The sequence below is a fragment of the Motacilla alba genome, chromosome 1, assembly GCF_015832195.1.
Source record: "Motacilla alba alba isolate MOTALB_02 chromosome 1, Motacilla_alba_V1.0_pri, whole genome shotgun sequence".
Lineage (NCBI taxonomy): Eukaryota > Metazoa > Chordata > Aves > Passeriformes > Motacillidae > Motacilla > Motacilla alba.
Window position 1 is genome coordinate 114,126,073 of NC_052016.1, and position 13,681 is coordinate 114,139,753.

At 37.5% G+C, this 13,681-nt stretch overlaps 1 protein-coding gene across 11 annotated transcripts in view; it reads right to left on the reverse strand.

Annotated features, from left to right (window-relative positions):
- The window catches only part of DMD (dystrophin), a 1,161,005-nt gene that overhangs the window by 333,168 nt on the left and 814,156 nt on the right, over nt 1–13,681 (reverse strand). For all 11 annotated transcript variants that reach the window (XM_038157590.1, XM_038157575.1, XM_038157541.1 and 8 more), the window contains one exon: nt 9,348–9,456. In XM_038157590.1, the coding sequence (XP_038013518.1) occupies nt 9,348–9,456 (109 nt within the window). The remainder of the gene's footprint in view (nt 1–9,347; nt 9,457–13,681) is intronic.

Below are 13,681 nucleotides of genomic sequence, written 5' to 3' on the forward strand. Positions count from 1 at the left end.
AAAAACATCTTGCCAGGCACTACTTTGTGAAACTTTGTCAAGTTTTCTCATATTATGCCTATTTTTCAGGTCAAAATAATCTCTATTTTACTTTCACCCTCTGAAGAATTGTCTTTGGGAACTTAATTGTGGTCTGCCCACCAATCTACTGTTAAAAAAACCACATCAGTAATGCAAATCTTTTCTTGCCTATCTCTACCACTGCATGTCCCCTGGTGCTCCAAACTGATACAAAGACAGCAGTCTGATATTTCAGTGGTAAACTTCATATATGTCAGACTAAAGAATTTTACAGCAGGAATAGAAGAGGTTTTCATTTGCCATCTTTCCCTCCTTTTGGCCTTCTGTGGTTCAAGGAGCAAGTCCTTCTGCCATTGTCTCATGTCCTCTGACTAGGGCAGAAACCCTGGAAGCAATTGTGAGCTTTGCTCCTCATTCCCTGTAGAATCCACTCTGCTCGCACTCCTTGGCTGGCTGTTTCTCTCCAGAGCAGCCCTAACTCTGAGGCAGCCCCACTCACGACAGAAATGTGAGGAAGGCTGTCAAAGGCTTGGGTAGGGCATGGCCAGGATGTCCCTGAGCGCTACTCCCTTCACTAGGAAAATGTCACCCTGATTTTCTAAGACTTTGCTAAGCCTTCTGATGTTTGCATTCTTGTAACAAACTTTCTCACACACGGTTCTGTAAACAACTTATGTTTTGCATTCTTTCATGGAGGAGGAGAGAATCGATGGACTCTTGGTCTGTCCAGTGTCATTGGAGAGGTGGCACTGTCACCCTCCAATCCACTGACACTTTTGGAAAACTATAAATGTTAGAGTCAGAAAATAAAGGTCCCTCTTTTTTGTTCACCTGGAGAGCAGCAGTGTCCGTGTCGTCTTTTCGTGTCGTATTGCGACAGGAAAAGACGGCTTGCTTTGCTCTTTTAAAGAGACAAGTCAACAAAGAACAGACAGGTCAAGAAGATTGCGTGCAGAATGACCAGCGCCTTTCTACAATTCTAGCAAATGAAAGAGATTTTCACACCATGTAATTGTCAATAGGCCTAATTACGATACAAAAAGAGACAGAATAGAGAGATTACTGCCATTTGCAGGCTGATGCTATCTGGATAGTCAAATATCACAGTAATTTGGGGTATTGTAACAAAAAGAAGTGGGGGAAGCGAGAGAGAGAGAGAGAGAGAGAGAGAGAGAGAGAGAGAGAGAGAGAGAAAGTAGGTTTAAAACACTGTATAAAAAAAGGTGATTTAGAGATGGAAAGCTAGAAACTTAGGCAGAAAAACTGAAAAAGGGCATAAACTACCATTTTATTATGGATACCCTTTTGCTAGGAACTCTACTCCCTTTTTCCATATCTTCCAGAATAAACTAATCTAAAATTTTGATTTTATCGGTGTTTTAAAAAATGATAGCTACCAGATACTTTGAAAATTATCAACCCTGGATTCTGTTACCAAGATTATTGGAGTCATATAAAAAAGTCCAACCATAACTGCAACTTAGTTCTGTGTTCTCACTTGATCTAGGTTATCAATAATAGTCTGAAGAATTCTACAGTATGCTATAATTTACATTTCATGGGATTTAACCAAAATAAATCTGGCATATCCTGCTGCTACTAACTATTGATCAAGACATTAAATGAAAGAAAACAAGCTGCAAAGCTTGCTCCTCAGAAGAAAATGCCAGATTGTATTTTAAAAATGGAATAGGTGTATGTGGTCGTTTGAAAGACTAATGATAGCATTAATCTTATTTACATCATAAATCTTGACAGCTGTGCTCCAACAACTTGTTACAGGAGAGAAAAAGTAGACCTTGGTTCCATATTATCTTTAATAACAGCAAAGAAGCCAAGTCCTGTCTTGAGTTTCTGATTTATGTTTCATCATAGGTATGAGTACAATAAAAATTCTTTGTAAGCCAGAGTGAGTTATATTTAATCAGCTGAGCCCTGAAAAAGCAAGTACAAGTTCACTTTCCTTCTGCAAACTGCACTGTCACACCTGCAGGTCTTTCAAAGGGGAATCTGACACATCCCTGAAACAGGGCATTAAATATAAAGTGTAACCTTTGGTTTTGTTCAAATTGAGACTTTGTGGCTTAAGTATATTTTGCATATATTTTTCACCTGTCAGAAAAAAAAAAAAAAAAAAACAGAAGCAAGTCCTCAAATCAAGATATGTTATAAAGATCAAAATAGAAATTCTGAGAATAACAGAGATTTGTGTTTCTAAACTTGCTTATTATGTTTTTATTCATGCAGCTTGGAAGGCAGAGTGTCAGCTTTTTATATAGATGCTTTTCATTACTTCTCCCTGTTGGTGTTACAGCACATGCTGTGAATGACCTCCAGAGATTCCTGAAGCTATATGCAGAGAGAAAATTGAATCTGAAAGCTTTATTAGACAAGTTTGTCTTCAGCTTGTGTCTGATGTCAGCTGTATTGAAAAATAGAACTGCTTGTGAAACTGGGTCCTGACCTTGAAAAATCTCCAATCAAGTGGTAACAGATTCAGTTTTGTGCCATATTGTTATTTGCTGTATGTGTCACATATGTGAGAGGTAAAAAAGCTTCTTAATGGAAATCAAATGGAATGATTAGACACTTCTTCCCTGAATATAAGGGGGAAAACCAGATATATGGTAATTTACCCATAATAGGGCCATCTCAGGCTGACATCTCTGACCCTCTTCATTACATGAGTCTGTAAAGTAAAACGACTCAAACCCAAATCTACTAAAATTATTTATATGAACCATTATTTATTCCTTTATCCAAAAGAAAAGGTAAAGACAGTAATCTGCTCCTTTAATAATCCACTTACACAAGCAGAAGCAACCTTTGTTAGGCCAGCTGAATAAAGAAGGAGTCTACTGTTACTGGTCTCTAATGTTTTAAGAGCTCAAGGTATTCTCTGTGATACTTCCCTACTGTATTTTTTACATATTCAATTCCCCTCTTGCATTTTATTTTTGTAAATATTTTCACAGCATTAAACCAAATTATAGCTAACATTAAAAGTAGATATTTCCTCTAGAGTCAACATGCACAAGTATCAGAAACTATATGGTTCTAGACACATGACCATTGTTGGAAATAGCATTTATCTCTACTACAGCTCATGAGAGTGATCTTCTTTACTGGTGTCTACAACCAAAGGGAACCAAAATGTTTCACAAGCACTACTTGTCCCAACAGCTGCATGTTGTGGATTTTTACCTGCTCAACTCTCTGGAGAATGGTTCTAGAAAATTAAGTTATTTACCATATCCCTCGTGAAACCTTTTTAATAGCTGACAGCCAACTTCCTTTAAATAGTGAAGACTATGCGCAACAGAAGTTTAATATCGACATTTAATGTCAACACAGGCATCCATTGGTATTGAAAACACAGCATATGCACACACCCACAGATTGTTCAGTCTTTCCCAAAGAATTATTTTGAGTATTCTTGGTCTCAATTATACTATGCCAGCTGCTATAAACAATATAGACACTCAAATATCTGATTTTACATTAGTTTTTACATTAGTTTTTAATTTGCCCTTTGAATACACATATTGTAATATTCTCAGACGCACAAGGAGTTTTAAGACTAGCTGTTGGAAATACTGAGAAGCAGTGCTGAACTACAGCATATGTGTTCACTCAGTCAGTGAGCATAATACATAAACAATGCCTGCTTCAGAGCACATTAGCTCTGAAATACGACAAAAAAGAAAGTGTATCTATTGTGCATTTTTTGCCCAAAGCTAGTTGTTGTCATTTTGTTTCTTACAGCTTTGTCATCGTCTCCTGATTATCTCTTAAATACAAATGGTTTGTGTGTTTTTAAAGAGGCAGTGGAACAGTACACAATCCAGCTCTGAAGTCCATGGAAATGAATAAATTTCAATGGTTATAATTTCCTAAACAAAGAATCCTTCATTCCCACTGAAAATATTAAACCAAATATCAGGTCAGAGATTTAACAGGGCAGTCTTCATAATGCAGGATATTGCTATGTCCATCTTCACATCCCCCTATCTTAGAAATAACCAGTATGGAATAATAAAAAACCCAACCATGCATTTTGAAAACAAAAGAAAATTCCAGATGCCTACAATACATGCACTAGCACTACAGGAGCACTTTCAGCTTCTGAGGTAAGTGGATTTTGGTTTTGAACCTTAAGTTATTTCATCAAGGTATGTATTTTCACATACATGATTTTGCTTAGTGCTAAGTTTCCTCAAAAACCTACAGACTCATGAATGGTATACTTTTAGCAGCACCAGTAGCTGTTTCTTATGTTGTTTCTCACACTTCAAGCAGTGAGTTTGAATTCCAGCTGCATTAAGCCACAGCGGTGCACACACAGAGTAACTGATATTTTTCAAGAACTGCTGCATATGATCTTACAAGCCTGCAACAAAGCAGCACGCCTAGTCCAGGCGGGGACTTGCTTCACAGAGAAATAAAACCCAAACAATATTTCCCAAACAGGAGACATACCATACTCCCACTAGTAAAATACCAAAAGATAAGCAAATGAAATTCTGTTATCACTGCTTTCCCCAGATTCACTGGGGAGTATCACTGTATCACCAGATATCACTGTTTTAATTCAAGCTTCAAGATCAAGGTGTTATAGACTCTGGAGGTGACTGACTGCTGTGAATATTGTTCCTGTACCCAGTTGACTATATGGGCTAATAAGTGATGAGTTCTCTCACCACCACTGCTGCTGCTGAACTTACTGCAGCTCACAGCCTTCACAGTACAGCTCGAGTCTAATGGACTCAGCGTGATCTCTCACTCCTCTCCCATCCTTCCTCACCCATTCCAAATCCTGAAAAGCCTTCTTCCCCTGTACAGGAAAACTCAGTCTTTGTGTCTGCAGCGTGTGACTCGTACCTCTAAAGCAAGTTATACTGAAAGCACAGAAGAGCATTGTTTGTAGGCATTTAAAGAAAGATACCTAAAGCTGATGGCAAGTGCTGATGGTTAGTTCTGGTAATGCAGAATTAGCTTTCCTCTAATGATTTGTATTAGGTGTACAACACCTACCAATGCATATAAAGTCTTTCTGTCAAATGCAACCATGTTAAAATCTCTAAAACTCAACCAATCGTTTTTTTAATCTTTATTTTCTTTCAGACCTCCTACAAATGATGCTCCAAAATAAAGCTGATAACTTTTAAAGGGACAAATTCTACCTAATTTCAGAAGAAATTTCACCATTGTAGTTAATTATAATTGTCACTCTTTTATTCATTTCACAGTCACACGTTGTTCTGTTTCGTTTGATATGGCATTTCATACAAAAAAAAAAAGAGACAGAAAAGGGACAAAAACTTCTGTAAGTAGTCAAGAGAAAGAAAAAGAAATTGCTTGTACACAAATAACTGTTCACTGAATAAGTTAAACTGCAAGAGTATGTAAGATAACTTATCACTCACAGTTTTATTAGATGAATATGTAAAATGTGAAATTAGTTGACAGAGTATTTTCAGGTGGATTCATTTGCAGTTAAAATTTCACTAACTTCAAGTACAGCATGACTGAAAATAAATACACATCAATTTAAAGAAATTGTATTTTCAAGGTAGCTCTAAGTAAAAGTGGCCAGAATTTTCCCGTAGTATCTTACTGAAATGAAGACAAAATATGGAAAATATCTTCCTCCAGGACAAGTCAGGAGTGCCTCTCACCACACAATGCATTCAGAGGGGTTTGCAAAGCAGCGTGTACCTTCACCTAACTTACAGTGAAAACACTTCAGTACAAAAAAAGAAAAAGAAGTAGTATGAATGCTAATGATGCTATTAAAAACTCCCTCCTGGAAAAGCACATTCCAGAACTGCTTTCCTCTCTGTTGAAAATGTTTTCAAACTGCTGGCTAAGCAATGCATCAAGGTATTTGGATAGAGACATTCACACCATTTCACGTTATCCTGTCAAGTACAGATAGCAAGTGTGATTTTCTTCCTGATTCATCTTATCTTGGAAGTCAATCTTCGCTAAGGTTCTAGGCATACCCTTCAGCTAAGTACATTTTTTGAGCTGGAGAAGTAATTCTTGTTTCTTGTGCCTGAGGGCACACTGGACTGGTGGAATATGAAGAACTATTTTTTAATGCTTCTTCTGCCAAAGAAACGATACTATGCCTAGAAACAATTATAACCAGGGTGCTTTACCTCTGTAGCAGCCACCAGATGGAATTTATTAAGATTCTCTGTCTGAGTTCCTGTAACCAGACCAGACCAAATGATACCTGACAGGGCACTAGAGATGAGCCAGTTACATCTTCATTCCCTGGTCTCAAATGCACATCTCAACATTATTCAATCCTGATGTCCCTAAAAGTCCCTATAGGATCAGGAAGTGAATAATCGACAGCAGGAGATACTGACATTGCTTCACAAAACCCTTCCAAAACAATTTTGTATATCTTTCTTTACAAATGACCTTTAATGAGATTGTTTAGCTTTTGGGAGGCTTGGTTAAAGCTAGCTCTCCCATAACCAATTTGAGTCCCCATGGTTCAAAAGAGTCAGCAGCACAGAGTAAATAAGGCTATAAAAATATCTATAATATGAGTGGTTATCTGCAGAATTTATACCACAGAATTACTAGACCCATGACATTCAATTTCTTCCCTCCTTTCCTCCCATTCTTTTAAATGAAATACAAAAATACCTTAGTAGCAGATATCTTTTCCTATCTTTGTAGAAAACTGCTGTCTTGGCCTGGAGAAGAAAAGGCTCAGGGGGATCATATCCATGTGTTTAGATATCTGATTGGAGGAGTAAAGACAGATCCAGACTGTCTAGAGTGAAGCTCAGAGACAGGATGAGAAGCACCATGCAAAAACTGAAATACTAGAAATTCTATTTGAATAGAAGAAACGGTTTTTTGCTGTCAGAGTTGCTCAACACTGGAAAAAGTTGCCCAGAGAGGTTGTAGAGTCTCTGTCCTTGGAGATACTAAAAACCTGACTGGGCATGACCCTGAGCAACCTGCACTAATCAACTGTGCTCTGAGCAAAAGGAATGGATGTCTCCCCGGGTCCCTTTTGAACTCTACAGTTCTGTGTCAATACACCTATAATGAGGTGATCACAGTAAACTGACTCAAAAAAAGAAAAATTATGAATTACTGTTATAACACAGGTTCAAATTTTAAGTGCTCATTACAATAGAAGGGAAATCAATCTTACTTCCTGCTTGATCCTTCATAAACACCAGTGCTTTCATTTTCTGCATGTACTATTCCATCTGCTGAGTCTCAGAAACATTAGCAGTCAGAGACTACGTCTTGCACTAAGGTGAGTAATTTTGCAATTCTTCAGCTAGAGATGAGGTAATAGAAAAATATATCGCATTGCTACTGCGTGTTCTCACTCTTGTTCCATTATTATAATTTCTTTTGTAACAGCAAACTCACAACTTGCCAGCACTCTTTCCCCCTGGAACCTGACATAACCTGTTCACACAGAAAACTGACACAGAAAGTTTAGCACAGCAAAAAATGATTACATATCTCCTTCATTCCTCTATGCCACTACATGAATGCCTATAGAATGCCTTGGAACAAAATCATGCAAAGCAAGAATGCTGTTGTACTACTCATTTAAAAATATAGCAGTGGTATTTGGCTCTTTTTAGAAAGTTGAAATAATTGCCACTGCAACCACAGCAGTTCTAAGGGACTAAACCCAAATAACAGTTCCTTTTTAGTAAGATTCAACATGACACAGGCAAGACAACTCCTTTCCTTGAACTCATACATGCTATTTGGGCAGGAGCTGGACTGTCTTCTGGTACTGAAATTTCTGGATCCTCTCTCTATGGAGCAATTATGTAGTTCTCTGAAAAAAAGGGTTTTCTTCTTTGCTGTCTTGGAGGAGCACTATTAGAAGGTAGAGAATTCTCCAGTTAAATTTTTATTGTATGCTACTGTGGTTGTGATATTTTATGAAAATCCCTTGGCGAGGATTTTCTTCTCCTGAGAAGCTGAAGGGCCTCAGCTCCAAGTGTGAACAATTTGTGATCTGCTGCTGTGGAATGCAGCAGGTGCTTCCTCCATTGGTCAGTGTGGGATGTTTCTGCTTGGTGGCCAATCCAGGAGGCAGCAGCTCTCGGACTCTCTGGGAGTCACAGAACTTTGTTATTCATTCCTTTCTATTCCTGTCTCGCCTTCTGATGGATCTTTCTCTCTGTTCTTTGTAGTATAGTTATAGTGTGGTCTTTTTTAATGTAATATATATCATAATATAATAAACCAGCCTTCTGAAATGGAGTCAAGATCTCCCCTTCACCAATGGAGTCAAGATCTTCCCCTCCCCTGAAGACCCACAGCAATATGCTACCCCTAGAACATGTTAAAAACAAGAGGTGCCAACAACCCGCATGTAATCCAGTTCCAGGTGAGTTTCACTACGCTGAGTTACAGGCAATCTGACAGACGTTGGGGGGACAAATTTCTTTCTGCTCCCACATATGATGAGCAGCTTTCCAACTGGTATAGGAAACATTCTTCATCCGAGCAACTGAAATGATTCAATATCAAGTAGAGAATCTCCGAGACTTTAGAAACTCAGATTGAGCACAGTGCTTCCATTGAGCATTTCTTTTTCACCCATGCTTAATCACTACATTTTAAAGGAAAGCACTGGAAATAAAATCCATTTATCAAGGAGAAAAAAAGAGGAGTTTGTAATCCTTGTAGGGAACAAGAAGACACAAAGAGATATGAGAATAATCCAATATAAATATTGTCAAAATAATTTAAATGAAACAGAGATTAGATGTTGTGTATTCATGAATGCAAGACACGAAGAAACATAAGCCACAGACTTAGTGTTTAACTGCAGAATTCTTCCTACCATGTTGTCATATGACTTTCTCTGTTAATAGACAAGTTTTGTTTTGAAACAGTCTGACTTTATTGCCCCATCAGTAGTAATAACTTCACAATTTCATTCTGTGACCAATCTACAGGTACTTGACCTATAACATTATCATCTTTTAATTTGAACAATTTGTCTCCCTTAGTAGTATTTCCTCCATTATTATATGCAAAAAGTCAAAATCTCACCTCTTCATGGAATGAAAGAAAAATTACTTTGAAACAGTAATAATTTGATAAGCATTCTGCAACCTTTTCATCAAATCATAATCTCATTTGTCTTCTGGGATACATTGCATAAAATAGAAATGCAACGACAAAAAAACAACTTGAATGCCATAGTAGCACTTTTAATGATGCAGAATTAATTTATACAGTCTCCAGCCCTTTTAATTTTAACTGTGTGATTTGTAATTAATTTTAAAAAATATATTTACTGAAGCACTTACAGACACCTGAAGACAGATGGCCAAAGGCTGCTAACGCTGGCTTTTCCTTTAGCTGCTGAATTAAGTGTTGTATTGCCTTCCAGTCAGCATTCAAGTCTTCTAACTTTTTCTAGAATAGAAGATAACAAAATATTAAGTTTATAATAGAAAAATTAATGTATCACAAAATCACAGAATGGCTTTGGCTAAGAGGGACCTTAAAGATTGTCTAGCCTCCCACCATGGGAAGGGATTCCACCCAATAGATCAGCTTCCTCAGGGCCCCATCCAACAGGGATTTGTAATGTAAACAAATGCAAATGTAATGTAAACACACGCAACATAAAATAAGAATGTTTGGTGGTTTGGTTTTTTTTTTTCATCTGGTGGATCACCTGGTTTAAAAAAAATATATGAAAGAGAAAGATACATCAATGAGTTTTCACAAATGGGGGAGAGGGATGAGTAAAATCATTTCCAGCTGTGCTGCAAAAGAGTTTCCTGGTGTCAGGGCCCTAAAAGCATCTTTCCTCCTGAAAGTTTGGCCGCTGAAGCTCAGAGCCAGCTTAAAACCAGCAGAGGTGCCTGGCCCTGACCCCAGAGTGACTTCCTGGACCAGCCTCAGCCCGTTCCCTTGGCCCAGCCCAGCCAGCCGGGGTTGTGTTTGATTGCCCCCACAAAGCCTGATCCTGACCCTGCCAGGGACAGCCCCCCAGCCTGAGAGGCTTCTAAACACTGTGAGCATAAGATAAGAATTTTTAAAATTAAAATATAAAGGTGAGTTATGTATTTCAAAAAGCTTTTCAATAAAACCTCTGCAACTTCTAACATCAAATGCAGAATTTATTTTTCTGCACATTAAATTAAAAGGAAAAAAAAATCTTTGGAGTCTTCAGGGTACCATAAACTTCAGTGTGTGTGTACACAGTCCTGTGCAGTAAACAAAACCTGCAGGAAAGTCTGGAGTGTGAATAACATCAGTCCTCAGATAACCCTGAGAGGCATTTAGATTTGAGCATGTTTTTTCTACCTCTCTTTTTTTCGTGCTTTAATTACAGCAAAGAATGATGAAGCTTTGCTAATTCTATGCTGACATGTCTAAACTCTTAAAATGAAGACAGCGTTTCTCTTTAGGCTGCTCTATGATTCTATGATGTTACAAAAAGCAGCACAGAGTGCTGATACAGATCAGGAATGCTTTTAGCACTCTATGGTTTCAATCCACACTTAGATATACAGTCAAAATCACAATCCAGCCGTGACAGAAACAGGATGCCTATTAAGAAAGGTACTTTAATTACCTAGAGTCTAAGCTGATAGAGGTCAATAGGAGAGGGATGGAGAACAATGCTCATTAAATTGAAGTTTATTTGTACCCACACATACACACAGCCTCTGAGGTAGCACGGAAGGTTTGGATATCCAGAAATGATTTGTCACCCAGAGCTTGCCTGGGTACTCGACCAGGCTCCCAAGGGGAGTGGTCACAGCTCCAAGCCAGAGTTCAAGTGTTTGGCCAACACTCTCAGGCACATGGGGGATTCTGGGGCTGTCCTATGCAGGGCCAGGAGCTGGGCTCTCTTCCATCATTCTAATATTGATCCTTGCCATGAGCAGCTACTTAATCATTCTTACACATATAAGCCAGAGATTTCTTGCCAGCAACCAAAAATAAAACATGCCCACCAGACATGTTAAAGTGGTTGTCCGGGGCAACAGCTACACCACTAATAAGAGAGCAACCAGTTCTAAACCCTTCTATCAAAATTACAGTTTGATCTTGCATCTGGCATAAATTAACATGCATGCATTAAAATGTTAACTTCTTTGAGCACAACAATTTTGCTGTAATTGCAACTCTAGAGCTCTGGTGACAGAGCATGAACACCCAAATATGTTGCACTTAGCAGAAAATTTATAGATTTTCTTTAAATGTCAGCACTGGTGCAATTTAAGTGATGTTAACACCCTTATGTGGACTAATCTTACTGACAGCACTAAAATTAGATATGAATATTTAGAGAGAAATGTAGTCTTTTAAATGCAAGATTGAGAACAATGAAAATAAATTCCTCACTACTTCTCACCCACCAGAGGAAAAGACAAATTGAGTGCTGTGGCAAGGGAACCACAGCTCTTCCACTGGCACAGAAATCCTTTCCTGAATAAACTGTTCTGATTAAGTGCTGTTAATCATGAGATTGGGGCTTTACATCCTTTCTATTGCCACTGACACCAGCAGTAACCTCTCTCTCCCTCACCTTCAAAAGCTTTACAGAAATGCATTTCAAAAGCATGAAATCCATTTTACAAAAGTGAATAGGTCCGATTATTAAAGTGCTAGTGCTTAAAGGATCACACATCTCATCCCATTCTTGACTCTTGAATCAGCATATACAAGGATTTCATTTGCCAACAAAAATGTTTTTACAGACTTGTGTTGCAAAATTCTATTTTAGTATGCTTAGTGAAGGTGGGGAAATATACTTATTTCAGTGACATAACTATGAGATAAGATTAAGTACGTGTCAATATAAATCCATGGGATTTAATTTACATTCAAAATACTATAATGAGAACATATTATAAAGGTTGCAAAGATAAGCAGCTAAGCATTAGGAAATGCCAGAACAATTTTAACTATGAACATAATTTCAGATAAAATGCACATAAATTGCAGGGATATCTCTAATTTTCTGGCACATACCGCTTTTGAGCACAGGAAAGGCTGTGGTGAGAATAAGTCAATAGGACCTCTACTTCATTTATTGAAAAGAATGGGAAGATTTGTGGTGAATTAAGGAAATAGTGGAGGAAAAAAAGCAAAGCTACCCCAGAGAACTAAATAATCTACAAATTTGTCAAGAAATGCTAGACAAGTAATTAATGTTTTTAAAGAGGGCATGTAATTTTATCTTTTTTTTTTTTTTTTCTGTGCCACACACTAAATAAGAACTATGGGTCCAAGTATTGAATTGCTGCTTGCACTGTGAGTGATGTTCATATCCTGAACTGAATTAAGCTGGGTTCAGTCTAAAGCAAGGGTACCGGAGCAGCTGTAATTAAAGAATTTTCTAAAATTTTGAGTTCTTACCTCTGTGGACTTGCTAATATCTTTCCAAAACCATCTTAATGTGAGTAAAAATTATTTTTGCTTCCACAAAATACCTTTCATGTGGAAAATTATTTTGATGTCAATCAAAAAGTTTGTGTTGAAACATATAAATTGCAGACTTTGCTGAAAGTAACTCAGGAAGAATGATGACTTAAGGAAACCTACCTACAGCATCAAGAAAGCAGTTCAACAGTCCTGACAGCATATAACCACTGCTGTATGACTTATTGCACTATACAGACATTGAACCAGAAATTAACTTCACTGGTTGCACAATTAAATGAACTACAGAATGTAAAGAAACAAGTAAAATGCAATCAAAGAGGGACTAAAAATTAAATATGCACTACTCTGCAAGTTACTAATGTCCTCACAGACATCTCTTTTGATATCATTGCCAAAACTATAACTCAAGGAATATTATAATTTTTAAAGAGTCATCTTTTCCCAGTAAATCTGGTAAAAATTGGAGAGTTTCAGTCTTTGATGTGAACACTCAGAATACATAGACAGAGTACACTTCTGTGTCAGAATTTTGGGCTAAAGAGAATAATTTCAACATAATTTATACTTCTGTCATTCTTATGTAAAACATGTACTAGCTCTTCCTCTTGAAAATACCAGCATTCATTCTGCAATTCTTCATACGCAATTAAAAAATCTAGAAAGCCAAAATCTGCAGCTTTCTGTTGTTTCAAGTGCTCTGCTTGTTAAAATGTGGAATAAGATCCCCAAAGACTGCAGCTGAAGTCACACAAAATTAGTAAATGCAGTTATTGGGGAATGATTCTTGTTCCATCATCCATTCAGTGTGTAAATGACATTTCAGTTCCCAACAAAAATAGGGGTTTATTAGCCAAGGAAAACACCCAACAGACTCTTGCTTCTGCCCACTCAAATCACCTTGAGTTTACCTCTTCCAGCATTTTATCTTGTTTAGGAGTACTGATCATTAAAAAGGCACACATACCACAGGGGATATGAACTCTTAAGCATTTCTGTTCAGGAAACAAGGTGAGAAACCAAATCATTCTCACACATGTATTAATTTCTAAAGTGGGTATCAGTTCATTTGTGTGTTCCCGTGAATGGAGATCAGGGTGGGATGGACAAATAATTCAGAGGAAGTTTTTTAGAAGTAGGAAAACAATACTCCAACTATAGTGACTAAACAGAGACAGAAAAACAAGAAATTCACTGTGGAGATCACCTACGGACATCTTATCTTTGTGGAGAAACC